The sequence below is a fragment of the Astyanax mexicanus genome, chromosome 5, assembly GCF_023375975.1.
Source record: "Astyanax mexicanus isolate ESR-SI-001 chromosome 5, AstMex3_surface, whole genome shotgun sequence".
NCBI lineage: Eukaryota > Metazoa > Chordata > Actinopteri > Characiformes > Acestrorhamphidae > Astyanax > Astyanax mexicanus.
Window position 1 is genome coordinate 10,401,456 of NC_064412.1, and position 26,788 is coordinate 10,428,243.

General features: G+C 37.7%; 1 protein-coding gene across 1 annotated transcript in view; it reads right to left on the reverse strand.

The window, feature by feature from the left end:
* Window positions 1-5,103: 5,103 nt before the first annotated feature.
* The window catches only part of kcnb1 (potassium voltage-gated channel, Shab-related subfamily, member 1), a 44,240-nt gene continuing 22,555 nt past the window's right edge, over window positions 5,104-26,788 (reverse strand). The window contains exon 3 of the mRNA XM_007253375.4: window positions 5,104-7,504. Coding sequence (XP_007253437.3) covers window positions 5,582-7,504 — 1,923 coding nt within the window. The 3' untranslated portion in view covers window positions 5,104-5,581. The remainder of the gene's footprint in view (window positions 7,505-26,788) is intronic.

The following is a 26,788-nucleotide window of genomic DNA, read 5'->3' on the forward strand; positions in this document are numbered from 1 at the left end:
CATTAGTCATATTCCAAAGACTGATTGTCATCACTGTTTTGTTGACTGTTCTCTTTAATATTTTTGTCATTGAAAATATAATATGCCGTATCTATGTGTAAAACTGTTCTTCTAGAATAATCTGCTTACATTGTAAAAAAAAAAATTGGGCAGGCCAATCTAAAATGATAAAATATCTGATTACGGAGTTTCTGGTTACACTATAATACATAAATAACAGTACTTGCAACAGTAATAAATGGTAAAGTAAAGTAATGTCATTGAAATTTAGTCATTTTAAAACATTACTAATATATAATGTGTAAGCATATTGTAAATATTAAAAAACAATCGTAATGATTAATAACTTAACAAGTGTCTTAACAAGTGTTAATTAATCATTAGTTGAGACATTCTTTCCTAGGTACTGTTATTTAATGTATTCTTATTGGAGGGTGTTTTCCAAGTTTTCTGTGAAAACATATGCGACTTTCTGTGAGTGAACGCAATTAATAAAAAAAAATCTTGTTAAAAAACTTTTATTTATGCATCTTAGTTTGATCAGATCACACATATGCAGCTCAAAATAATTAAATATTGTATGAAAAAAATATTTTAGGTTGGCCTGCCTTTATCTTTTTTTACACTTGGTAAGAACTGCAATAACCTGCCAATCTCTATACAATAATGCACTATACAATTTATGTCCAAATGATTGTGACCACCTTTTTTCCTTAGTAACTTCTGCCAATTTTAAGGTGCACTCACTCATACAGCTTGTATACTCTCCATTAAAAAGCAATGCTAGTTGAATGAGGCACTCTGGATCAGTCACAGAAGAACCCATAGGTTCACCATGCCCAATCCATAGTTTTAGCTAGATGGACATTGCCTAGTGTGATCGAAGTTCTTCTTCCAGCACCTCAACAATTAACCAAACATCCAATATCAGGACCTGGCCTCATTAAATGCTTGTATCACTAAAAACAAGCAAATTCTCACAGCAATAGTTCCAACTAGCATACGGACCAGGATTGAGCTCCTAAAGGTTTTCACAAACATTTGGACACATAATGTGCACTGATTAAAACACAGTCTGCTTTTCCAATGAATCTTAGGTGACGAAACTTAATTTAATCTAGAATTCTTTTTTTGAGATGAATGTTGTGAGTGTATGCAAAGCAGCATATCTGAGGAACCCCAATTCCACAAAAATCGGGACACTGTACAATCTAATTAAATGTAAATAAAACAGAATGACTGCAACGACTGCCTCACATAGAACGCTTATCAGATGCGAAAATTAAGACAGCTTACCTTTAAAAAACCTTTAAAAATTGGTAATGAACTAATTTAGAACTGGCAGATGGCAGCAACATTTCAAAATAGTTGGGACCGATTAACAGGGTGGGAAAGTAAATTTGCAAATATGGAAAGCCAGAGTCTCTCAGAAACAAAGATGGGCACAGATTCACCAATCTGTCAAAAACTGCCTCTAAAAAATGTGATCCAATTTAAAAAGATAAACCCACAATGTAAAATAAAGAAGTCTTTGGATTTTCTATCTACATTACATAATATCATCAGAAGATTCAGAGAATCTGGAGAAACCTCTTTGCAATAGGGACAAGGTCAGCTGTCAGTATTGGATGCTGGTGATCTTCGGGCCCTCGGGTGGCACTGCATTAAAAACTGTCAACTGTCGACTGTACTCATTCTGTACTGGGAATCACTGCATGGGCTCAGGAACACTTCCAGAAATCCCTGGGAACACAGTTGTCTGTTCTGTAATATATATCCACAAATAAAGGTTAAAGCTGTTTTATTAGTACCTATTATTACATAAAGTTATTACTATAACTTAGTTTTGGGAGATTGATCCACGCTCTATACTCCTCCCACTCTCCTCCCTATATAAACTCTCACTTCCTCTCTACCTGTGTGTGGAAAAAATTGCACCCACTTCCTTCCCACTGTCCTCCTTTTTACACGTTTCTTCTCTTCCTGTATCTTTGCTCGAACTCCAGCACAAAACCTCTACGGTTCGTCTTTCCCCTTTTTTCCATTTCATTCCTTTTAACTAGTATTGTTTTCTTTACCAGCCTTTTTTTGCCCAGACCAACTTTTTTGAGATGTGTTGCTGCCATCATGCTTTAAATTAGTTCATGTTTTTTTATTAAATGTCTCAATTTCAACATCTGATATGTCTATGAGATTTGCAAATCATTGCATTGTGTTTTTATGACATTCATTTCTATTTTACAAAGCCTCCCAACTTTTCTGGGATTGGGGTTCTATTTAAACTCTCCCTAGTCATGCTCTAAACCTTTGTTAAAGATTTGTGGACAAATCCTGATCCTGTTGGCCGTCACTCCATTCTGTTACATAAATTAGGCCTTCATGCATTGGAAGCCAACAGCGCTTAACAGTATTGGGAGTAAAAGTATCTCTCTTTTTCTTTCTTTCTTTTTCTCTCGCTCTCTATCTCTCCTTCTCTCTCCCTTCTTTTTTAAACAATGTAAATGCCCAGAGGTGCTAAACTCTCTTGTGCCTCCTCCTTCATCTCCTCCACTCTACACTCTATGCATACTTGACTTGTAAGTGTAAGTTTTAGGGGTAGCACCTTATTTAAAGGGCAACTACATAGGGCCTTCATAACACATTCATAAGAAATGCTTTAATATTTATAAATAGCTTATATGAGGTTTTATGAATGAACAACGTGAACCACTTTAGTTTGAAGATCTCAAAGTCATTTATGTTGCATAACAGGTTCATCACTTTAGTTTAAGTGATGCATTAGCATTATATTTCTTTATGAGACTGAAAAAGATACTTTTTTAGGCATTTTAGAAATATTCAATATAAATTTAAATGTGATACGCTGCACATATGCATGTTATGACAGTACAGCCTTATTTATGTCATGAAATATCTATTGTCATGTTAAGTACTGGCATAAGCTATTAATAAATATGAAAGGATTGCTTTGTAGAGACATTATTCAACCCTTATGAATGTGTTATGGAGCCCCTATGTACTGTAGGTACCCTTCAAATATAGTGTTACTGTTTTAGGTAACTGTCCAAATCTGTCCATGTATTAAAGTCTGTATTAAAGATATGCACATGGACAAGGGCTTGTGTTCATCACCAGAGGATCTTAAACATACCTGAGAATCCACGCTGTATGAACATGTGCGCTTTAGTGTGTGTGTGTGTGTGTGATGAAAATGTGGGCATGGGGGTCATGATATCTTAGGAATCTGTATACCTCATTTTTATGTTAATACTTTGTGCACGTCAGGAGGTCACCATATCTGTAATCCTTCATTCCTTAAAGGGAGTTAATATTAATTTCATATTAATATTAATATTCATATTCTGATATTCAAGATATTTTGAGGTAAATATTGATATCTTCTGTACACTGCGTGTGTCAAAATTTCACAAACATATTTTAACATTCAGGAAACATTGAGAATTGCATTCATTCGTTTTGACACAGAAAGATGAAAATTTCCACACACCCCCTCTCTCTAATAAACACACAGTCATGTGCCAAAATCTGAGCGTTCCTGGTCACATTACATATTTTGTGTTTTTTACATAATAAATAAATAAATAAATGATCTTTTTTCTTGCACAGGATTTTTTTCACCTATTTTCACCTGGAAAATCAACAAATCATGTCATGTGAACAGGGTGTTCAAACTTTTGACTGTAAACTTTACTATATCTTTACTGCCACACAAAAACCGCATACAGTCATGTAAAACATTAGGACTCCCATGAAAACCTTTGGGTTTTTGAACATATTGTGTCATATGGACATTTGATCTTCATTTGAACAATATTGAGAGATGGAGATTATAATACTAAAGACATAAACTGTAGAAATTTCGAATTAATTCATGAATACTTTGAAAAATGTACTTTTTTATGTGAGGAAAATGTTAAAACACCTGTACCTTTATCAGAATCAAGTGAAGCACAATGGCTGCAGATGATTAAAACATTGTTAGAGAGGATTTTGGAGGAGCCTGTCTTATTTAAACTTGAAAAAGTTAGTTTGGTTTGCTCTTGATTATTAAAGTGAATGGATTACCATGGTCAAATCCAAACAGCTCATTGAGGCCTTCAGAAAGATGGTTGTAGATATTTGAAAAAAAGATTAATAATAAAAAAAAACTAGTAACTAGTAGTTTTTTATGTCTAGTAAATGATTTCAACATGAAACTACTGCTTACATGCACATGGGTTGTCCTAAGTATTCACATGATTGTACCTCCACTCAACTTTAAACGGAAGTCAATGTAAAAAGTGAAAAATCAAGATACCAAGGTTTTCTGAGTGACAGTGATAACATACAACACACTTCTGCCATGACACCATAGTGATACTACATACCTCTTTTTGGGAGACAACAAATAAACAGAGCAGAATAGTATAATTTAATAGAACTACATTATTTCATAAGAAGGGAATGGAGTAAATCATCAAATTGGATGTGACGATTTGACCAGAACACTCCCAGCATTCGCTCCATGAGCTGGATTAAATATGACATAAGCTACAATTACTCAGGTTCCAGTAACACTGGTAGAGATACTTTTGGCCACCAATCACTCTCCTCATAGCTGGTTCTGTCAGTGTTAAATAAAATGAAAAAAGACATGAATAGAATTCTGAAAAAATATGATTTAAATCATAATTGCATGGTTTGCATCTCCTCTGTGTAAATGTCACTGACATTAATACACCTAGGCTGGAATAACACAATCGACTGGTGTGACGAGTTTCTAGATTTTTATGTTCATGTCTATATAAAAATAAATCAGTCACTCATATTATACAGTATGTGTATACGTTTACATGTGTGTGTATGTTTGCAGGAATGTCAGTGATCATATACACACAATTTTTGATAAAGTCACCTCTCTTAATAGCACTCGCACTCGCACACACACACCCACACCCACACTCACACTTTTACCACATCCACACTTGCAATTAAGTAAGGCCAATTTCTTAAGGGACAGGGGGAGGGGTGCACTAGTAAACAGGCTATAACATTAACTTGGTCTCTAAAGCCTAATATTGAAAGTGGGCTCTGGACAATGGCTAGCTGATATGGGCAGTGAACGACTGTCCCTTTTATTTACTTTACAGACCTGTCTTGTCTTATCTTATGTTGATTATTTGGACAGTTCTGAACTTGTTCTGTCAGATTCTGGCAACAGTCCTCCATCTGCTCCTTTTCACCTGTGGCATACCACTGTGAGACAGCCACAGCTAATGTCAGTACAGGTTTAGGTTTGCCTGTGAGAAAGGAAAGACAGGAAGAGAGATGAACTGTGGTACTCAGATCTTCTGAGTTGAGTTTTCTCCAGTGTGGTCGCATGGTCACACCACTGCTTTCCCGAGAGGTGAGATGAGACCCTGCAGGACCGTGCAGGTTGTCTCCTGAGTTGACTGCTTGGGTGAAGTAAGTGAAATGTCTCTAAAGTGACGTTGCACTGGGCCTTCACCTGCCATCTCCAGTGCTTTTGCCCCTCTCCCTGTTCTGACCTCCACTATAGTGACCTAAAGACTACAGAGATTCAGAGGTTTTCATTGAAGGCGTTTGTACGTCCTTTGTCCCCTTTGGACCTTCGTGATGCATCGAGTACCACGTGGTTCTCATGGCTTGCACCTGGAGCTCTTCCCAATGGAAACAGGCAGTTCTGACCCAACAACCTCTGTGCAGCCTCCAGATGGTTGGTGCCACCTTGGTGGCCGCTGTTGACCCGAGGCTTGGTGCCCAAGCCTCCCAGTAGCCGGTCTGATGGACAGCCTTCACGTAGATGCTCTTCATCGTCCGTGTCGGCATCAATGTACCTGCTGATGGAGGCATCATGAAACGTGAAGACAGTGGGTGTGAGTGCAACTCCTTCAGGTGTCTTGGGTGGAGTCCTGCTACTGGCTGTGGTATAGATAGACACCTCAGGACTGAGAAGGGAACGATCTGAAGGAGCAGAGCTGTCTGACAGAGGACCACCGGCTGGACTCATCTCCCCGCAACCACGATGATTCACCTTAAGGGAGTGGGATTTGAGAGGATTCACACTATGATGGCGGGAGCCCTCTGTGTCGCATGGCTTTGCAGCTGAGCAAGGTGGGGTAAGCATGGGCTCATGCTCCAAGGTAGTCTGAAGGCTTGGGTTGGCACTGACCCGTCCTGAAAAAACAGAGCCTGGACTGTGTGAGAAGCGAGTGCTCTCCAGAAGAGACAAGCCCCCAGCTGGACTGTAGGGAAATCGTGGATTCTCTTGGAAGTCTGTTGCACAGCTGATGTAACTATCCATGCTAGACAGACTCTTCATATCCATTACTCCTTCACGACCTCCCAGTGGATCGTTTCCTGGACCTGGCAAAGCCCCCAGCTCAATCTCGTCCCTCCTGCACCCTACTCGAGATGAATTCCTGTCTTTGGTGTTGAGGTTGGGCTGAGACTGGGTCTTGGACATCTGGTTGTACATTTCCTCCAGTTTCTGTGCATTGAGCCTCTGAGGGCTGGTGGCCCTGGACTTGCTTGGAGTGCCCTGCTCAGGATTGAACGAATGATTGGAGCTGGTGTCAGATGCAGCTCTCTTGGACGACCACTTCCAGCGACTAGGTGAGAGATGGTTGTCCTGAGACTTCTCACCTTTCTCCATAACTACCACATCGAGAAGGTCTGTACCACGGGAAAATGCATCCCTAACATTCATGGACACTATGCTGCCATTACGCTTGGCCCGTTCCAGAGCTTCACGTCTCTTGATGGCTTTTTCTTGTCTCTTTTGCTCTTTATAGAACTCAGAGAAGTTGTTTACAATGATAGGAATGGGAAGGGCAATCACCAGCACCCCTGCAATACAGCAGAGGCCACCAACAATCTTGCCTAATAGCGTCTTTGGGTAAATGTCCCCATATCCCACAGTGGTCATGGTAATAGTAGCCCACCAAAAGGAGGCAGGGATGCTCTTGAACTTTGTGTCATCTTCATCCTTCTCCGCAAAAAAGACCAAACTAGAGAAGATCATAATACCCATGGCTAAGAAAAGAATTAGCAGGCCCAGTTCGTTGTAGCTGCGCCGCAACGTGAAGCCCAGTGACTGTAGTCCCGTGGAGTGACGAGCTAACTTAAGGATTCGCAAAATTCGCATAATCCGAAAGATCTGCACCACTCGCCTCACGTTTTGAAACTGTAGCACGCTTTTGTTGGACTCAGTCAGGAAAATGGTGACATAGTATGGAAGGATGGCTAGGAGGTCGATGACATTGAGGGGACCTTTGAAGAACTTCCATTTATTTGGTGCAGAAAGGAAGCGAAGGAGATATTCCATGGTGAACCAGGCAATGCACACTGCCTCAACGTGGGCCAGCTGGGGGTTGTCTGTGCTCTGGCCAAACTCGTCAATTTCCTGTAGTTCTGGCAGGGTGTTGAGGGACAGGGCGATGGTTGATAGCACAATGAACAAAATAGAGATGATGGCTAATATCTGTAAAAGGAGAAATCAGAAAACATGAATTAGAAAAGGTAAAACACAGTGTATAACCACCAAAACACAAAAGTAGCATAAAAAAAACATTTAAAATGATCATAAATGAATTTTTAGTATTGGATCTGCACCAAAGGACTGATTAGAGGCAGTAACCCAATTATGATCTACTTATCCTGTCAAAAAATGCTATGCTTGTCTGAGTGACTATTATTCAGATAGTAGTACTTACCCTTGAGCCAGCAGAATCTGATATTTAGTAAAAACACAGGGGTCAGTCAGTGAACAAACAAATCCCTTAATATCACTTTATTTGCAATATTGAATACATGTGTAATCATTCAGGATTTGAGCAACAGCAATTATACATGGACATGCAAAAAGTCATAGAATAGGTAGGTAGGTAAATTGAGAGAGAACGAGAGAGAGAAAGAAAACAGAGAAAGATGGTGTAAAATAGTGACTGAATGAGTTCTCCGTTCACTGAATGAACTGCACAAAAAAAAAAAATCTAAAAATAAAGCTACCAAAAGGGATTCAGTGAAATTCCAAGTAGTGGTTCTCAAACTAGTCCTAAAGGACAGTGGAGGTCCACCCTTGCACTCCATCTTAATTTGAAACGTAAAAATATGGACTGTCTGGGGTGCCTGGGGACCAGTTTGAAAACCACTGATATATATAGGTCCATCTATCTAGGGCTTTTCCTGGCACTGTGTCCCAAGATAATAACCACAAGACCCTTTACTTACAGAGTGTATTGAAAGTCTGCATAAAGGTGAAGGACTGGGCACATGAGGATGAGGGGAAGGGGGTGGTGTTTCTTTCAAATATCTGTGAAAGATTTCAAATACAGCCCCCCAACAGAGGACTTTATATTATTTTTTTTCTACCACCAGATAAATTAAACAGCCAAATGTATTTTTGCCCTGCATTTCAAAGCAAACACAACTATAAAATTATAATTTGAAAGACATTTATTTCACACTTAACATTTTTAATTTCACAGCAGTCATATAACCGTCAGCAATGCTATATTAATCATAAATTCACATGTGAATGAAATTTACAGAGAGCAAGGCAGCCAGTATTTTGATAAAGCTAAAGCTAAGCTAGCTCATCAGCTAATGTTAATATATTAGCTATTCCTGTATAGCTCGTATCTTTCAGCTGAAAAACAGACGGTTGTGAAAGGGTAGTAAACTGATACTGAATGTAATAAGTGATGCAGAATGCAATGCGAGAAAAAAAGAAAAAATGAACTTAAACCTGCCGTTTGTCGGCTACTGTCAGCTCTGTCTTTCACTCCCTGCTCTGAGTGCTTGCTTATTGGGCATATGTTATTTGTTCTTTTCACTAATTCTCTTGTTTTGTATTTATTGCTGAATATGATGGTTGCCTATTTACAAGTATCACTTTAAAGTGTTGTGTTCAAATAAATAGCACTAAAGAGTGTCTTATATAGGCCATTACAGGATTTTACCCCTCAAGTTACAGCCTAATCAGGCAAATAGTGTACCAACAAACACACACACACACACGCGGCTATGTGTGACCACAGCCAAATGTTCTCCCTAACACACTGAGAAGGAGAAGGCTCAGCCCAGATGCCATTCACCCACTGGCCCTCTCCAATCAGAGCAGGAGCTCACTGTTGCCATGACTGCACGGCAGATGTGAATTATGACCCTATCTGTTTATCTCTCTTTCCTTGACTGCATATCTTCTTCTTTGTTCAAGCTTCTTTACTCTGTTTTTTTATTCTCTCTCTCTTCCCCTGCTGCTCTGTGTAATCTGTGTTTTCCTCTGTGCGTGAGAATGATTTGTTTGTTTGTTAGTTTGCAGACTGTATATCAGAGCCAGTCTTTTATCACTGGATTCATTAAAGAATGATTGAAATGGTGTCTCTTTTAAATGACCTAAAAAAAAAGACTTTCACTAACATTTCTGGAAAGAATTAATTGAATCTCTTACAGAGCAGAAGGTTTGAACCACAATCTCTCTCTAATTCAAATTTAAATTCTTCCAGACACCGAAGGGGCACAAAGTGGCAGTGGATAATTGTATTATAATAAATTCTGCTGACAACACGGAACACTGTCACTAATCGCTCACACTGCTTATCACATTTTTACGGATGTTCTGACAGCATAGGACAATGTGTAGTATATGTAGTATAATATTGCATAGTAGTAGAAATTCTATAATGTAGTAGCAATTAGGGCTGGGTGATACTTGTAACACTTCTGAGGCTGGGTGCAAAAGCAAGTCAGTTTCTTTTTTCATATCAACAAAAGAACAAAAATAAAGAAAGAAACAAACTCTTGGACTAAAGCCCTATCCGGACGGGATTAGTTTCTCAGGGGGACCTGGGGACATTTTCTCTTTTAACGGGGGACCTCAGTGATTTTATTCCAGTTAGGAACGACCATGCATGTGTTTTTCTCAGATGTCCTCTGAAAAAATTACAGGCTGAATCACCTACTGTTTTTCGCTGAAACACATTAAACCAACATAGAAAAAAAAAAAAACTAAAGAGGAAACAAACCACAAACTTACTAACATGCCAGGACAGGGTCAAACTAAAAGAATGACAGAGAACAAAGTAATAGAAGGGGGAAAATATACATACTGGGAAACAGGAAACACCTGGGGAAGGAAACGTGGGGCCAGGGTAACAAATGAAACAGGTAAAAACACTAATGATTTGGTGGGGCTAGGGTGGAGACAGAATAACAGAAATAAAATAGAGCTGAAAAACAAAACAGACTGAAAAGAAGGACAGGGATGACAATGAAAGGAAAAAAAACACGACATACAAAGACGTTAGTGTGACAATGCTGGACAATATGTTTTGTTTCAGTGATATGAATTGCAATATTAAAACTATCCCTAGAACTTAGTGACCTAACATATTGGACAGTTATAATCTGCCTCTGGTAGATATGTGATGGAAAATGAAAAAGATGCTGATGAAGATGCCTGGCCAGACTCATTGTGCACAAAGTAGAAACACCTCCTGGACAGAACATCACTATTACACACAACCATTTACTAAGGGGCAAAATTCAACATGGCATGAGCATGCTGGCCGGATTTCAAAATCAAACTTATCCAATATATGTGTGGGTATTTACAAGTTATCCCCTGAGATAACACTTCATGATCTATTTACACAATGCTATTACATAACTATTGGTAAGTTTTAGCAGTGTACATTTATATGATATAAGCTTGAAGAATTGCATGTGTGTGTCTTTGAGTGTGTATGACAAATGTTCCTAATGTAACATAACAGCAATGAATTGGGCAGTGAGAGAATGCAGATGAGTGAGTCATTAGAAGATTCAGCAAGGTTTTTTAATCAGTATTTGCACACTCACTGTGACAGTCCTTTAAAAAGTCTGTACAAAGATCATGACTGGTGCATCTGGTTAGGTTTGGTTTCCCACTGTAGTTTAGCGAGCATCATCACATTCGTGAGCTGTGTCTCTCTATACTGAAAACTGATTAGTTGTAGCATTGTAGAATTTTGTCAGGTTGGGGAGTAGCATTTCTAGAAAATGTTGCCGAATTCTGCCGAATCCCTGCCAAAATCCGACTCCACTCCAATGTTTCACAGTAGTATGAGCAAAACAAGTTACCCACTTATTTATTTTATCTCTGTTTATTTATAAGGTTTACTCTACAGTTACAATCAGACATGTATAAAGTACTAGAGATCCAGACTTAAAAAAAGTAAAAGTAACTTGAGTAAAAGTTGAAGTGATCTTTATGCATCTTACTTAAGAATAAGTACTAAAGTATTAAAAAAAAATAGTACTTAAGTATTGCATGTAGTTTATTCAAAAATTTTCTATTCGAATTCTGAAAGTAAAAGTAAATATTGTGTTGTGTAGTAAATACCAAAAGAAGTCAAAAGTTTGAATTTTATGGACTCTAAGATAAGCATGTTTATCAAATGGATCTACAGCACTTGCTTTAGTGATGGGGTGGGGGTAGGGGTGTAGAGAACAGGTCGGGAACAGCCACACCGCCTTCCCTTAAAAAAAACAGGGACTGTAAATCAATTTGAGAAGAGTTTCCAGGATGGGTGAGTGTGTCATATCAAAAGACATAGAATTATTTAGATTCAAATCAGACACAAACTATTATGTACAGGGGACAGGTGTTACTTTTTTCAGCAGAAACATTTTTCAGCAGATAAAGATATAAAACATTTAAATTGTTTTTATCAAAAATATACCTCCTGAAGCTTAATTATCTGGTATAATTAAAATATTATATTATCCTAAAATATTATCCTAAAATTTTTAGGACATCTGCTCACACTGAACAATGAAATACATTTTATTCTTTACCTGACTGGCTGAATGACTGGCCACACACAAACGCGAGCACTTACTTAGACACGCCCACACGAGGACACACACATTTGCTGCTTCTGAGCCACTAAAAACACTGGTGACGCCCCTGGTATGGAGTAATGATGCAGCACATAAAAAAATGTATCAGAGTAAAAGTATTAAACTCAGAAAAAAAATGTATTAAAGTAAAAGTGGAAGTATGAGAAAAAAATGATAGTTCAGTAGAGCACTGTTATAGCTTTTTTACTACTTAAGTATTTATTGCATGTTGCTGCAAATTTGATGCTGTCCTTTTCATAGCCTGTCTCATCTTTCTTTTTTTTTATTGGTCCAAAAGTCTGAGGCATAAGACTTTAGCCCAAATACTTTAGGACAGGTGTGTGGGAAGCTCCGGTCCTGTAGCTGTAGGGACACATTCCTCACAGTTTAGTAGTATTCTTGCTCATGCACTTATGATCCAACTCACACTGTGGGAAATGCCACCAAATCTTAAACATCTCACATTCAGTCACTGAATCATCCCTCAGTGAGTAACATTTAAAGGGCTTCTCAATCATGTCCTGATGAACCATCCGTCATTGATCATGCACTTACATTAAGCACTCGGGCTTCACAGTAGTAAAGTACTATATACTAATGCACATATATGAGCTAGAGTGTTGCCCATTACAGGGCACCCTGATTTTTTAATGAATTATGATATTATTTCTAATTTTATCTTTTTTCCCCAATTGGGAAGGCCAATTATCCAACCCAAAACATGGCGACACCCTTGTTCACTTAGAATTAGGCTCCCTAAGTAGTAAAAAATGGAGAAAAACAGCTGCCACGCTACGAAAACGCGGTGCAGGCTCCACACAGTTTTTATGCACAGATTTACAACATTGTTAACGATACTAATATAAGAATAAAGTTTAAGTGTTTGTCTAAGGCAGGAGGTGACATGTTTTAAATTTGCTTAACGCAACTGGCAGAGAAAAAAAGGAAAGTGGGCAATATGCGGAACTGGCCGAAAATAGGGGGCTGCTGAAAATAGGGGACCACACGTTAGAGGAAAGCATAGCCACCCAGCTCTGATTCACAAGCTAAAAGATGTCTGGTAGTGATATGGGGAAAGAGCTCCATCTCCCCCCCAAAGACAGCGTGGTAAATTGTGCCCTCTCGGACTTCGGCTGCTGATGCCATGCAGCATGTTTTAACATTTTTCAGTTTTAATTATATTTTTAATTTTAGGTTAAGTGTTACGTGGGCTTAATGTGAAATTGTACTTTGCAATCATGATTTAAGAGCCTTCTCATGGACAACTGCACATATGCATTTGTTGACAACCTGAGATATACAGAAGCAGCATCTCATATTTATAAAGTTATACAGTATACAGAGTAATATTACAGGCTTTTACACTAATAATACTCTAATATGACTCGTCTTGTGCATCTCCACCAGTAGCAGCGTTTTGGCCTGAAGTGACAGAAAAAAAATATTCTGTCTCTAAATTATAGTTAGTGGAGCATCCACATGATTCTGGACTTAATATTTTTACTATTTAAAAATTGCTAAGTAGTGTTGTTGTAAACCTTTTGAAGCATACAGCATGCCTTTATTAAATGTATTAGTATACTGAGAACAGGGCAACATTTTCGCTGCAATTTAGTAATTACGGTAACTAAATGTCATATTTTACAGTGAAGGTTGTGTGTGTGTGTCTTCTCTGTGACTCTCTGGTGGGAGCTCTTCCCCTGACCTTGACCACTGACATTCTACCGCCTCAGACCTGTCACCATGGCAACTGTTTCTATGCTCAACACGAAGTGGCCACTAGTAGATGCTTCCTTAAAGGAAAATTGGAAGTTTTCCTCCATTTAATTTCTTTTTGTCCATCTTTATTCTGCTGTCTGGTTTTACTTAAACTTTTTGTTTGGAATCCTTCTCCCTACCCCAGAGGCAGCATGGCCAATTGTGCCCTCTCGGACTTCGGCTGCTGATGGCAAGCAGCATGAACAGTTTTCAGTTTTATTTAGATTTTAATGCGAAGACCTGTGCTCATGGCTGTCTGCTTTCTTTAAACTTTTTGTCTGGCCCTTGTTTTTCAGGCCTCCAGCTGGAACCTGTTGCCTTGCCTTACCCTTCTGTCACTCCCAATGCCAATGTCTCTCTCGTCTAAATGTTTATTAGTAGGGTTTGAAACTTAAATGTGTTCTGTGGTGAACAGAATGTTAGCTACCCTGCTAAGCTAATGCTAACTAGCTTCTCACTGCTGTATCAGAGACATTTGTAATGGTCAGAGTGGTCAAACTTTTTTTAAAGAGTACATAACTGCAGAAATATACTAACATGGTTCTGTATGTTAGTACAGAAAAGGTGGAAACCGCCCAATCCTAATCTCAACAACTGAATTCAGGGTTCATACAAGTTTTAACTAATAAATTTCCATGATATTTTTCATGACTTTTCCATGCCTTTAAAGAGGACATGAAACACTTCAAGTATTTAGTATAATTCACAAGATGTATTTTCACTCTAACAAATCTGATAAGTTTAACAGCTGTCAGTAAAGCTGAATTAAAATAATGAGCCATTTAAATGTCATTTTTTAAGTAAGGGCAGCGCCATCTTGTCCCAGCGCTGAAAGTGACGTCACGAGGTTGGTTCTCGAACGCCTCACTACTATAATCTATGAGTCTACCGTAAATTAATTCCTCAATAGATAATAAAATCCAAACCAAAACTCAATGCAGAGAGGGGGGGCACTTTTGTATTGCCCCTGTGTGTAGTAATACTGGGAGTAGTGAAATTTAATAGGGTGAGGAATGAGAAATATTTACTTTCACTTTCATACCTCTTAAGCGCACAGCTGTTCTTCAGCGGGGGCTCGCAGCGCTGAAGCGCTGGAGCGAGCGGTTAGGAGCGAGCACTTTCTAGACCAGGACTATATGAAGGAGAGGGGTTTGAGTCAGGAGCGTTAGCGCCGGATAAATAAGCTGAAGTCTGAGGCTTTTTTCCTCCGTTTTTTATTTTTCCTCTGATCAGCTGGGATGTACAGACCGTCCGACTGAGCTAGCGTTAGCTACTTTTCTCACCATAGCTAGCCAACGCTAGCTAACTAACTAATGCTAACTAGATGAAGCTAAGTACCCAGTAAGCTTTCTAACTTCTAAAATGAACGGTTTATCAACCAAACAGCGCCTGGGTGTTTCAATATCCACTTAAATCATGTACGTTTCATTCAGTCTTAATGAACTCTGGACTTTACATGTTAAATAGCTAAATGTATATAAACTAGCTGGTTAACTGGATGGCAGTACCTGCTGTAAACGCGCTGCAGGGTTTCTATATAATTTTTTTAAATATACAAAACCTTTAAAAAAGGTTTTTATATAAAAAAAATCCCCCCCAAATAAATTCCATTATATTTAATCCCTTGTACAAACTGAAATGTTTCATGTCCCCTTTAAGGCAAATTTTTATGACCACATGATTTTTAAAACATCTGTCCAGACATGGACAATAAAACAAAAAATCAGATAAAACGATCATCACAATTGATTACAATAGGATAGATAAAATGTTGACACAATTTATAATAATAAACCATGTGTTAGATCCTGAGAGCTCTATTGTGTAGGCTTAAATTCCTGAACTAACTCTGAGCTGACGTATTGGTTAGCTCAAAATAGATTTTCTCCATTGATAATCTGACTTTCTGGGTATTTTAATTTTTCCAAAATGTACCCAGGCCTGGAAATTGCTATTTTCAAATTCCCGTGTTTTTATGACGTTAGGAACCCTGTGAATTGTGAAGAAAGTTAAAACTTGTGAAAATTCTCTTTAAGCGTTAACACATACTGCCTTATAAGAAGTCCATTACATTCTTATCCATGTTGTTTTGAAATTGATTAACTGTTAAACTTCATCCCAGGTTTCATTCAGGAGTGTGTTCTCCCATGCCTCAACTCCCAACCCAATTATAGATGCTAGAGAGGTTTTGCAAAGAAAACATGAAAAAATGATTAATTAGGCCTGAGTTGGGCCTGATGTTAAAACCTCATCAATTGTCAGGCCTGTCTGGTTTGGGTCAGGTGGTACACCTCGAACCTTTGGGTGATTTGACGCCACAGATTGTGAGTGAGATGCTTGCAGTAAAAATTATGAGTGACTTTAATCAACAGGGCTGAACCAACAAATGTAGTCACAATACAAGCAAAAAAAAAATCAGAAACAAAAGCCAAAAAAAGGTCATACACAGAAATACACAGTCAAAGACATAACGATAAATATGCAGCTGAAACTTCATGGGCAATACTTTGCAAATGGCAAAAGAAACAGACTGTTTTATCTACATGGTAAAACAGCTGAAAGGAATCAATACAAAGGCAAGGCTGATCTACCAATCTGCTGCTGATTGGCTGGCTGAGACACATGACAAAGAAGTGCATTCTGGGAATTGAAGTTTGTGAAGGTGGAAAAGTCTGTAGAGGAATTGAAAGGCATGACACTTGAAGCATGAAAAGGTCCATTAAAACTGCATTGCTTTTTGGGGTTTTGCATATTTGTGATATCATGAAAACAAAATTTTACTGATTTATTTTTCCAATGTAGAGAGAACCAATCTGAAGCCCTGCACACCCGAAAAACAATGACAGTTGTCGGTCTTGATTATCTGCCCCACATTTTAAACTTCCATTCACAGCTCCCAGATCACCAGGGGATGAGCCTGAGGCTGACGACTTTACACCTGCACACAATGATCCTCAGAAGCAGTCAGCTGCTAACAATCCTATTTACACCTCTATATTTACAGATTAGTCTATAAACTATTATGAAGCGATAGCAATTCATAATCCTAAGTGGTTCACAAAGTGGTGGAGCAAAGTTCAAACTAGCTCTAAAGAACACTGCTAAAACCTTGAGCCGGAGTTCAAATGTATTCAGTACGTCATACTCGTCTCAGGATGCTTTCACACCTGCCTTTTTGGATCAGACCTCCTGACTCTTCGGTTTGGTCTGAACCAAAATAGCAGGTGTGAAAGGACTGTGAGGTTCTCAGAGCACTGTGAGTACAGAAAGATCGAAATTTAATCCTACACAAATAGTTCAAAGTGATTGAACAGATTAAATTGAATTTGGATGGATTTGGACTTTCAGACCAGTGACATAAAATCGAGGAGCGATATTATCGCCCAATAAACAACATAAGAAAAAATATCAGTAAAAGAAGTGAACAGGGCTAGTACATAATTATTATACATACCGTATTTTTCGGACTATAAGGCGCACCGTATTATAAGACGCACTATCAAAGAACGCCTATTTTCTGCTATTTTTCCATACATAGGGCGCATCGCATTATAAGGCGCGTTAAGTGACACTAGAAAGGGTGCCTATATCAAAGTGAACAGGGGTGGCGCCATGTTTCCCTTCCCCCACCGGGGGTGGTCGCTTGCCGGTGGAGCGTCTCAGTATATATAAATCTAGCTCTTTCAAAGTCAAACGAGTGCTGGATATTAATCTACACAGATTCCTCTCCTGAAAACTGTTTATTTGGGTGAGTAACGTGCTTCAGTTTATTTACAGTAAGCTTAGATTTCCAGATGTCCACTAAGGCTTGCTGCACCAGCGTTAGCATAGCTATCCGCTAGCACGCTAGCTAGTCACCTAAACTAGTAAAGTTAACCCAAACTTAAACGACAGCGTTACACTGAGTAATCCTGCGTGTTCTGGTAAAACAGTGAGATATTAGCTAGCGATTCGTCCCCCCGTAGCTTGTTTTAACACTGTAAACAAGCAGATTACAGGCTGATAAAACTCACCTCTGAGAGAGTTAGCGCTTAGCATCTAGCTAATGCTAGCCAGGCAAAGCAGCACAGACTTACAGGCCGATAACTCACCTCTGAACGGTGAACGCTTAGCGATTAGCATCTAACTCTAATAATACTGCTCCAGCAGTATTAAAAGTGCTAAATTTAGAAAATACTGATCTCTGAACAGTGAAAAAGCTAGCTAGCTAAGCGGTTAGCATCTAGCTAATGCTATTGCTGCTCTGCACGGAGTGTGTGTTTACTGCTCCTTACACCTGACGGGTAAAATTTAGATAATACTGATCTCTGAACAGTGAATAAGCTAGCTAATGCTATTTGCTGCTCCAGCCTCGGAGCTGCACGGCTCTGGACTCTGTATAGCACTGAAACTCTGTATAACGCTGCACGGAGTGTGTGTTTACTGCTCCTTACAACCAGACGAGTAAAATTTAGATAATACTGATCTCAGTGAATAAGCTAGCTAGCTTAGCGGTTAGCATCTAGCTAATGCTATTGCTGCTCAGCCTCGGAGCTGCACGGCTTTGGACTCTGTATAGCACTGAAACTCTCTATAACGCTGCACGGAGTGTGTGTTTACTGCTCCTTACAACCTGACGAGTAAAATCCATACAAAAGGCGCACCGTATTATAAGACGCACTGTCAATTTTTGTGAAAATTAAAAGTTTTTAAGTGCGCCTTATAGTCCGAAAAATACGGTAATTATACATAATAATAAAGTACTATTTTAGTGTTTCCTCCAATACAGAAACAGAGGATTTTTTTAAGCAGCCGGGGCAGCCCCACACGCCACCTCAACTGCCCTAAGCCCCTGAAAGCACTCAGAGCAGGAACTAAGGGACAGAGCCAGGATAAAGCACACAAACGGCAGGTTTAAGTTCATTTTTACATTCTACCCCTTTTAAAGGCTAGCTCAGCTCGGATAGTAATGTTACAGCATCTGTTCGTTTGATGGCTGTTAATGTCTTGTAAATGTGTACATTTTATATCTATGACTACAACAGCATTGCTTGAGAAAATTCATGATTAAAATAGCACTGTTAAGGTCAATGTATTGTGCTTTTTTTAGTTTGCCTGAAGGAATAATAAACATTTTTAATGCAATCATTGGTACAAAAAAGTAGCAAAAACAACAAAAAACTTGCAGAAAACATGTTCAGTATTCGGAATTCGGCCAAATGTCTCATTTTATTCAGTTCCTGCCAAAATCTTTATTTTGGGGCACTTCTATCTTTAGTGTCTGTACTGGATCCTTTATTAGGTCTTATTTTGTTATGTGGGACACTTTGCATGTGTGTTATGATTCTAGCAATGTCTTTCTGAACCTGCCTCCAGGCCCTTCAGAAAGTGACACTGTCTCCATGGTTACCAGAGAAGACCACGTTTTCCCTCAGAATGACAGCGCGACAAAGCGCACACATGCACGCGTACACAAACCACACAGATGCTCGTACACGGAATCTCATGAATATCAATACAATCAACACCTCCAAATCTTTCCTGAATTTTCTGATTGCAAGGAAACTAGGTTACTGCTCTTTCTGTGCTTTTTCTCTCTCTCTGCTTCTCTCTCTCTCCGTCTGTCTCTTTCTTACAGTCTCTCTCTCTCTCTGTGTTTCAGATTGACCGGGACCCCGTGCTGGAAGCGGTGGTTCAGCTGCATCTTTCAGGCCCTGGAGACACGGGCTGAAAAGCAGCTGCGACTGACCTACGTGACTGGTCCCTGGCACAGCCACGTTTCCTCATGCATTATTCATGCGTCTGAGTGTAGGGGGAGAATCCTGTCTCAGTGTCTATATTTAGACCTGCCCAGACAGTGACAGCGCTATTTATAGCATCGCCAAGGGGACTACAGTAGCCTAGAGGAGTGCCTCTGCATTACACACACACACACACACTGAGCGAAATAACAATATCCTTATCTAGGTTACTTTATAGGTCACTGTGTTGATCAAATATTGACAAAAAAAGACAAAAATCAAACACGATTCCACTGTTGAATATTGTCCTTGACACACAAAACACTTCAATTCCATTAGGAATGTTGCAATATGGCCCTAAAAGAATGTCATTATACTTCAAAGTAGTTTTGCAATAACGATATTTCATCGATTTTAAGAACAAACTACTGCAAGGAAATGAATGGTAAAATTTATAGCATAACAGTTCAGTAGAAACAAAACAATCTGTAAATGTTTGTCTATTTTAATTGTCTAAAAATAATTGCGTATTAAATCCCAGTAATGCAGCAAAATACGTAAGGTAAAAATAATGTAAATTAATAGTGAATGAATAGAAAGTAAAATGTAACAAAAAAACAAACCAAAAGCAAACAACATGTGGTTAGTATTTAGTACATGCATTTAAACTGCAAACAAAAAAATATAAAATAGCAAAACAAATGAACAAAATAGACCGCTTTCAAACAGAATACCATCAATATCATTATATAGATTTTTGTTTTTAGCTTTTTGACATAATGTGACTCCAACATTTGTTCTTTATATTGCGTATATTTACAGTTCTGGAGAAGAGAAGACTTAAAAATAATGAGCTTCTTTGATTTTACAAAACTGAAAAATTCTGGAATATAATCAAGAGGAAGATGGATGATCACAAGCCATCAAACCAAACTGAACTGCTCGAATTTTTGCACCAGGAGTAAAGGCATAAAGTTATCCAAAAGCAGTGTGTAAGACTGGTGGAGGAGAACATGCCAAGATGCATGAAAACTATTATTAAAAAAAGGGTTATTCCACCAAATATTGATTTCTGAACTCTTAAAACTTAATGAATATGAACTAGTTTTCTATGCATTATAAAACATATAACTATGAATAGCAAATTACATATATTGACTAGCTTCAGCCTGTTTTTTTTTGTGTTTATTTGTGCAGAGAGTGTGTGGAGGAGGGGCAGTGGGGCACCTTGCTATACCATCATGCACCGCTGGCCCCTCTCTTCATGCCAAACTGCGGTTTATAACTATAAATGCTGTTCTGTTTTTTCTAACCTACCATGGATCGGGTTATTAGCCATTTTAGTTACCTCCCTGCGTTTCCCCTGTGTTATGGTAGTTGGCTTCATTCAGCATGTATTTTTTAATTGCAGTACGTGTGGAAATAGGCAGTTAAATAAAAGAGCCTCATAAAGAGCCATGCTGCCTCATAGATCATGGATTATTATTTCTCTTTTTTACCTATCTTGCACAGCTGCTGTTTGGAGATAGAAGGTTTTAGTGTGGCAGCAGCGACATGTGTAACAGTGTACAGAAACACAATTGAAGAGACTCCAAGCAGACACTCATTCTGGGCCACATGTTCCCAGAGCAGTAAAATCAATACAGTGGATCAATACAATCGCTGTGTTGCTCATATGATAATATTTCAAACTAAATTCTCTTTCATTCCCCGTTTGGAATATAACTAGGAATAACATGTGTTACAGCAAGTGAGCTGATCATTAGCTGCTCATTTAAGTGTAATATTATCTGCACTGTTTAAAGGAACAAAGGACACACTGTCCTGGTCCTGAGAAAATCTTTAATGTGTGAAATTATGCTAATTTTAGACAAGAACGAAAGAACATAACGTATGTTAATATAGTGAGTAGGGGTGGGCAATATTATATCATATACAATATATTGTGACACAGAAATATCATGATATTAAAAATCCATATTGTGATAACAGGGCTGTTCTGTCTTAAAAGTAGTCCATTATTTAATGTAAAGCTTTAAGAGTATTTATTGTAGAATTGTTTTAGTTTGCAGTTTATATGCATGCACTAAATATTCTGCAATATTTTTTGCTGCATTATATTATTTTATGCTATATTATTTATTTTGCCACATTATGATTATGCTGTTATACTATTATACTATATTCCTGAAATTAATGAATTATTTTTCTGTTTTCCTATATCGGCAAGTATATCGTTATCGCAAAAATACCCTGAAATATCGTGATATTATTTTAGAGCCATATCGCCCACACCTAATAGTGAGTCTATTTAGAGTCGTTTCTTTTAGGCCTTGAAAATAAATAATAAATAAATAAAAATACTTTGATGCTTGATGCAAAAAAAATAAAAGAAAAAGAAATCACAGTAATCTCATATTTCATGACATTATCTACCAGAGATACACCATATCTCCTCAATATATTTTGCTTTACGCCAATATTCTAATATAATATCCTGACATGTTGGATCACTAATATCTGGTGAAATGTGGTGAAAAATTCTGTATTTTTTAATGCATATTACAGACAAAAATACATTGCAAACTTTTTTTTTTTTCAAATGTTGTGCAGACCTCATTTATATTAAATGTTCATCATGTAAGATTCACACAATATAAAATGCAGCTGCTGCTTTCAAATGACGTAAAATAATAATGAAATAATCTATAAAAAGGAATGCTGTTCTGATATGGCAGTGACAGGATGTATTGTTTAAGAAACGCACACACACTAACCCTTCCCACACACACACACACACACACAAACAAACACAAAATCACACACACACACACACACACACACACACACACACACACACACACAAGCTAATACTGCTAGAGACAGCTGTGCGTCCAAGCATCGCACAAGACACAGTTGCTATGGTGACACTGACGACAGGCTTTTTAGCATTGCAGAGATGGTAGAGAGAAAAGAATGTGTGTTTGTGTGTGTGTGTGTTTCATTGAGTGAATGAGTGTGATGAGTAGGGCATTGATGAAGGCATTCATAAGAACAAAACCACAAAAAAACAAAAGGTGCAAAAACATGATGCAAACGAACAGATTTATAAGCTACTGTAACACTACTTCAAACTGTACTGTATACACTCACATACATGCATACATCTAGTAGATATTTAGCCCCTACGTGCATTTATTATGCTTGATCTTAATATGTAATTTAAATAACTGAAAACATCTCTCCTGATAAAAAAAATTGTTGCACCCAAAAGGAAGTGTTAAACTGCAATGCCATTCGAAAGGAAGATATTACCAGACGTTACCAGGAACAAAAATGATTAAAATTTAGACTGACATGAGCAATATTTATTGAGCTATATATATACAAAATTAGTGTTTAACACATGTGTAATCCATGTGTAATGCAACATCTGGTACATATGTAAAAGTTTTAGAGGTTCCTAACGGTGTCCTGTGATAATCCATCCCACAAAGCTTAAATGTGTTTCTATTGTAACATTACCATTCCTGGACACAATGTTTTTTGTATTACTGCAACAAAATAAAGTGTAATTAAACCAAAGAAAACATTAACATCCTCAAAGGTAATCTTGTGAAGATGTAAAGGTTGTAGAGGTTCCTAATGGTGTCCTGTGGTAATCCATCCCATGAAGCTTAAATATTTACACAGATTTTACAGTAAAGGGTGAGTATTGATAGCATGTCCAATATATATACGGTATAAATGTAGCATGTAGGACATCATCTACTTGCATTATCAATTATTTGAGTAGGGATACAATTCAGCTCTCTCATGCAACAACCGTGTAACTCCAATATTGTCATTGATTTACTTTTTGACATTATCTGATTCTGTTCTTTGCACTGGATCAAAATGTCATGATGAATGAGCATTTGGAGAATAGCTTTAAAATGACCTGGAATAAAAGCTTTTTACACTGACTTCCATCAATTTCCTCATTTTTTATTTCTACTGTAAAACTGCCACTATGGAGCCTGTCTCTCAAACAATCTGCTCTCCTGTCTTCTATTGTAAAAAGAAAACATCATTAAACACTGATTATAACTATCAGTCCAGTCTACCTGTACACTGTTCTAATGATCTGATGCTGTTCATCACTGTGTACTACCAGCCAGTGCTCAAACTGGGCCAGTATCAAGGTCCCTACTTATGTCTCGTGGGTATGCAGTAACACCAATTCAAGTACTGACACTAGTTTAATAATACTTAAAAAAGGACAGCACAAGTGATTCACAGGATACATGATTCACATGAGTATTGACCTCCTTATGGAGCAACAGCAGTGAAATCAGAGACGCCTGAGGTCAAAAGACAATCCAGCAGCAGGAAAGATGACTGTTTTTGACCTGTTTCTTTTTATACCTTCTTTTTTCTTCTGTTTCTTTTTAAACTGCACAGCAATACTTTGGAAATTTGAACTTGTTCAACACATTAATCCTTTTACCCATTTTGACCTGAACATCCTGCTGTATTTCACACTTTTTACAGAGCTGTTGATGTTATTTATTATCATTATTTTTTTATTATGTTTTATTATTGTTTTATTATTATTTTTTGCTGTAGTTAGAGATTTAAACACAGCAATGATACTGCTCCATTTTTTTAGAATGTATATCACTTTTTATTTATTGAAATATGGATTATATATGCATACTATCTGTTCCCCCCTTCTTCCAGCTCTCTCTTTCACACACACACACACACATGCACACACACACATACACAACTGCTTTTGTGAAGTTTGCATTTTTCCTCTTTTGACTCTGTTTAATCTACTGACAATCTGTGTTCAAAGTTTAAAATATACAGTTTAAAACAAGTATATTTAAATACATAAATAAAATCCCACTGTGATTATTTTTAATTTAAATATCCGTTATTAAAGCTTTTAGTGTTAAAAAAGAAAAATTAATCAGAAAATTGTGTGATTAATTTGTTTTTTTGTAGTTATTCGACAGGTCTTGTGCTTTGTGTTGTGTATTTATTAATATAAGCCAGCATTTCTTAGACTTGGAGTGAAGGCATAGAGTAAAAATGTATTTCTAGGACGTACAACATCTCAATCAGCACACAAATGTAGCAATAATTAAATTAAATTAATTGTGGGTTGTAAAGCACCTCAATACACCCCCTCTTCATTTGTGATGTTTATTGTGGTCCCTCTGGCCTTCACTCTCCTGTCAGAGCCGTTCCTGCACTGATCCTGTTCTCTGACAGCAAGAGGAGATCCTCCGTGCTGCAGCAGGCCTTGTGTACAGTACTTTATGGCCGCTTGTAGTGATTGAGGTGACTGTGATGATTGTGTGCCGAGAGCTAGCTGTCACTATAAAACTGACAGGGCAGAGAGAGAGGAAACAGGATGAGGGACTGATGGGGGATATATATTTTTTCCCAGTCCGCTACTAAAGCCCCTCTCTTTCACTGTGATACCTTTGCTTTATTGCTAATTGCCACTGCTGACAAGACAGAAATGATCTACAGAAGAAACAGACTGACAAAAAGAACACACTTTATCTAACAATGTAGTAGATACAACTGGATGTAGAGGCAATGTATGTATAAAAATATAACAACATACGTATGTGGAGGCAATTCACAAAAATTACTCAATTATTAAAAAACATGAAACAGTTATTTTTCCTAATAAAAGGTACTAAAGACGTACACTTGGGGAAACTACACAAGAGACAAGCAGGACTCTACCACAATGACAGTTTGATACTTTTAATTGGCAACATTTTTATACAGCGCAAACAGGTTTGTTGCTACATGATAGCAGGATTTGGGTGTGGGCTTTACAAAAACTAACATGACAAAGTTTACAATTAAATTTCAGCGTTTTTTTCCAGAAATTCTTACAGTATCTTCATGCTTCCCTCTTCTGACAACTTTTATGGAGATTCAGATTTCCATTTCCAGCAGGACTTTTGTGTTACACTGCCCACACTGCCAAAAGTACCAATTGGCCTTATAGAATATTCTAATATTCTAAGACACTGATTTTTGGGTTTTCATTGGCTGTAAGCCATACTCATTAACAATAAAAGAAAAATAAATAAAAGAAAACTTACACACTCTGTGTGTAATACATCTATATAATATATGAGTTTCACATTTTGTAAATAAACTAATAAAACAAAGTAACTTTTTAATGATATTCTAATTTTTTGAGATGCACCTGTATATCACTAACATAAAAATGACAAAAATATTAATTATCATAGTTTTTAATTATCATAGGAAAAAAACCTATGTCTAAACCTGATTCTAACCTAATCTCAGTAACCAAAAAAATAAATAAATAACAATTAGAATACATAGCTTAAAATCAAAATCACACTTTACAAAGTGAGGAACATTTAACTGTTTTCACTCTTCTCCTGTTTTTCTCAGGTTTACCTACATAGACAGGAAATACAGGTAGTGTCAAATACTAAAAAAATCAAGCAAACAATAAGCATTAAAACTACGAAAACACACACACACACACACACACAGCTCAACTGTGTGTTCACTATTCACAATAGGTTCCTGAATCAGTCACAGACAGAAAAGCAGGGTTCTCTGTAGTGTTAATGGGCCTGGGAAAGACTTCAGTCGCAAATGAAACATCGAGTTGTTCTGTGATTCTCTGACTGAAGCACACTTTGATCGTTACTCTTCAGATTAGCTTCCCCTGGAACTTTCTCCTGCTTTCATAATTGAGCTCACACAAGCCGAGTATGCTAATTTAGCCGTACTCGTTACAGACAGTCCGTTTATGCCTCTAAGCATCAAAGAGATGATACAACTGTGAGTCACGCTATGAATTTCCACGTACAGTATCTGCGATCTGAATGTCATCTATGCAGTCGGTGTGAACATGGAAGAATAGCTTACTGGTTAAATGTATAAGTAACATTACTGTATCATCAAAACCTGAATCAGTAACGTTATAGGAGAAGGAAAACCTTAACCTTAATATTTTTGAGGCAATTCAACAGGTCTACTGATAAGGAAGTGTGCCTACAATTAGTGTGGATGATTCACTGAAGAAAACATTCAGTGGGGTCATTTTGGTCCAGCAGCCTCATTATTCAAAAGGAGCTATTCTCCCATGGTAATTTTATCTCATTCGTCCTTGCAAACTGACAAAAAAATGTTTCAAGCAAGACTGCTTTGTTCAATACTAACTATTCTCTAAGTAGGTGCATGATGCATACATATATAAATATGCAATCCAGTGTTCACAGGGTCAAACTGAGCAGGATCAGTAGAAAAGTAAGTAATGTACCACATAGACAAATACACCACACACTCTCTCCTACCAAGCACAAAGGTATACTCCACACATTTGAGCTAAACGGGTATGTAGGTGT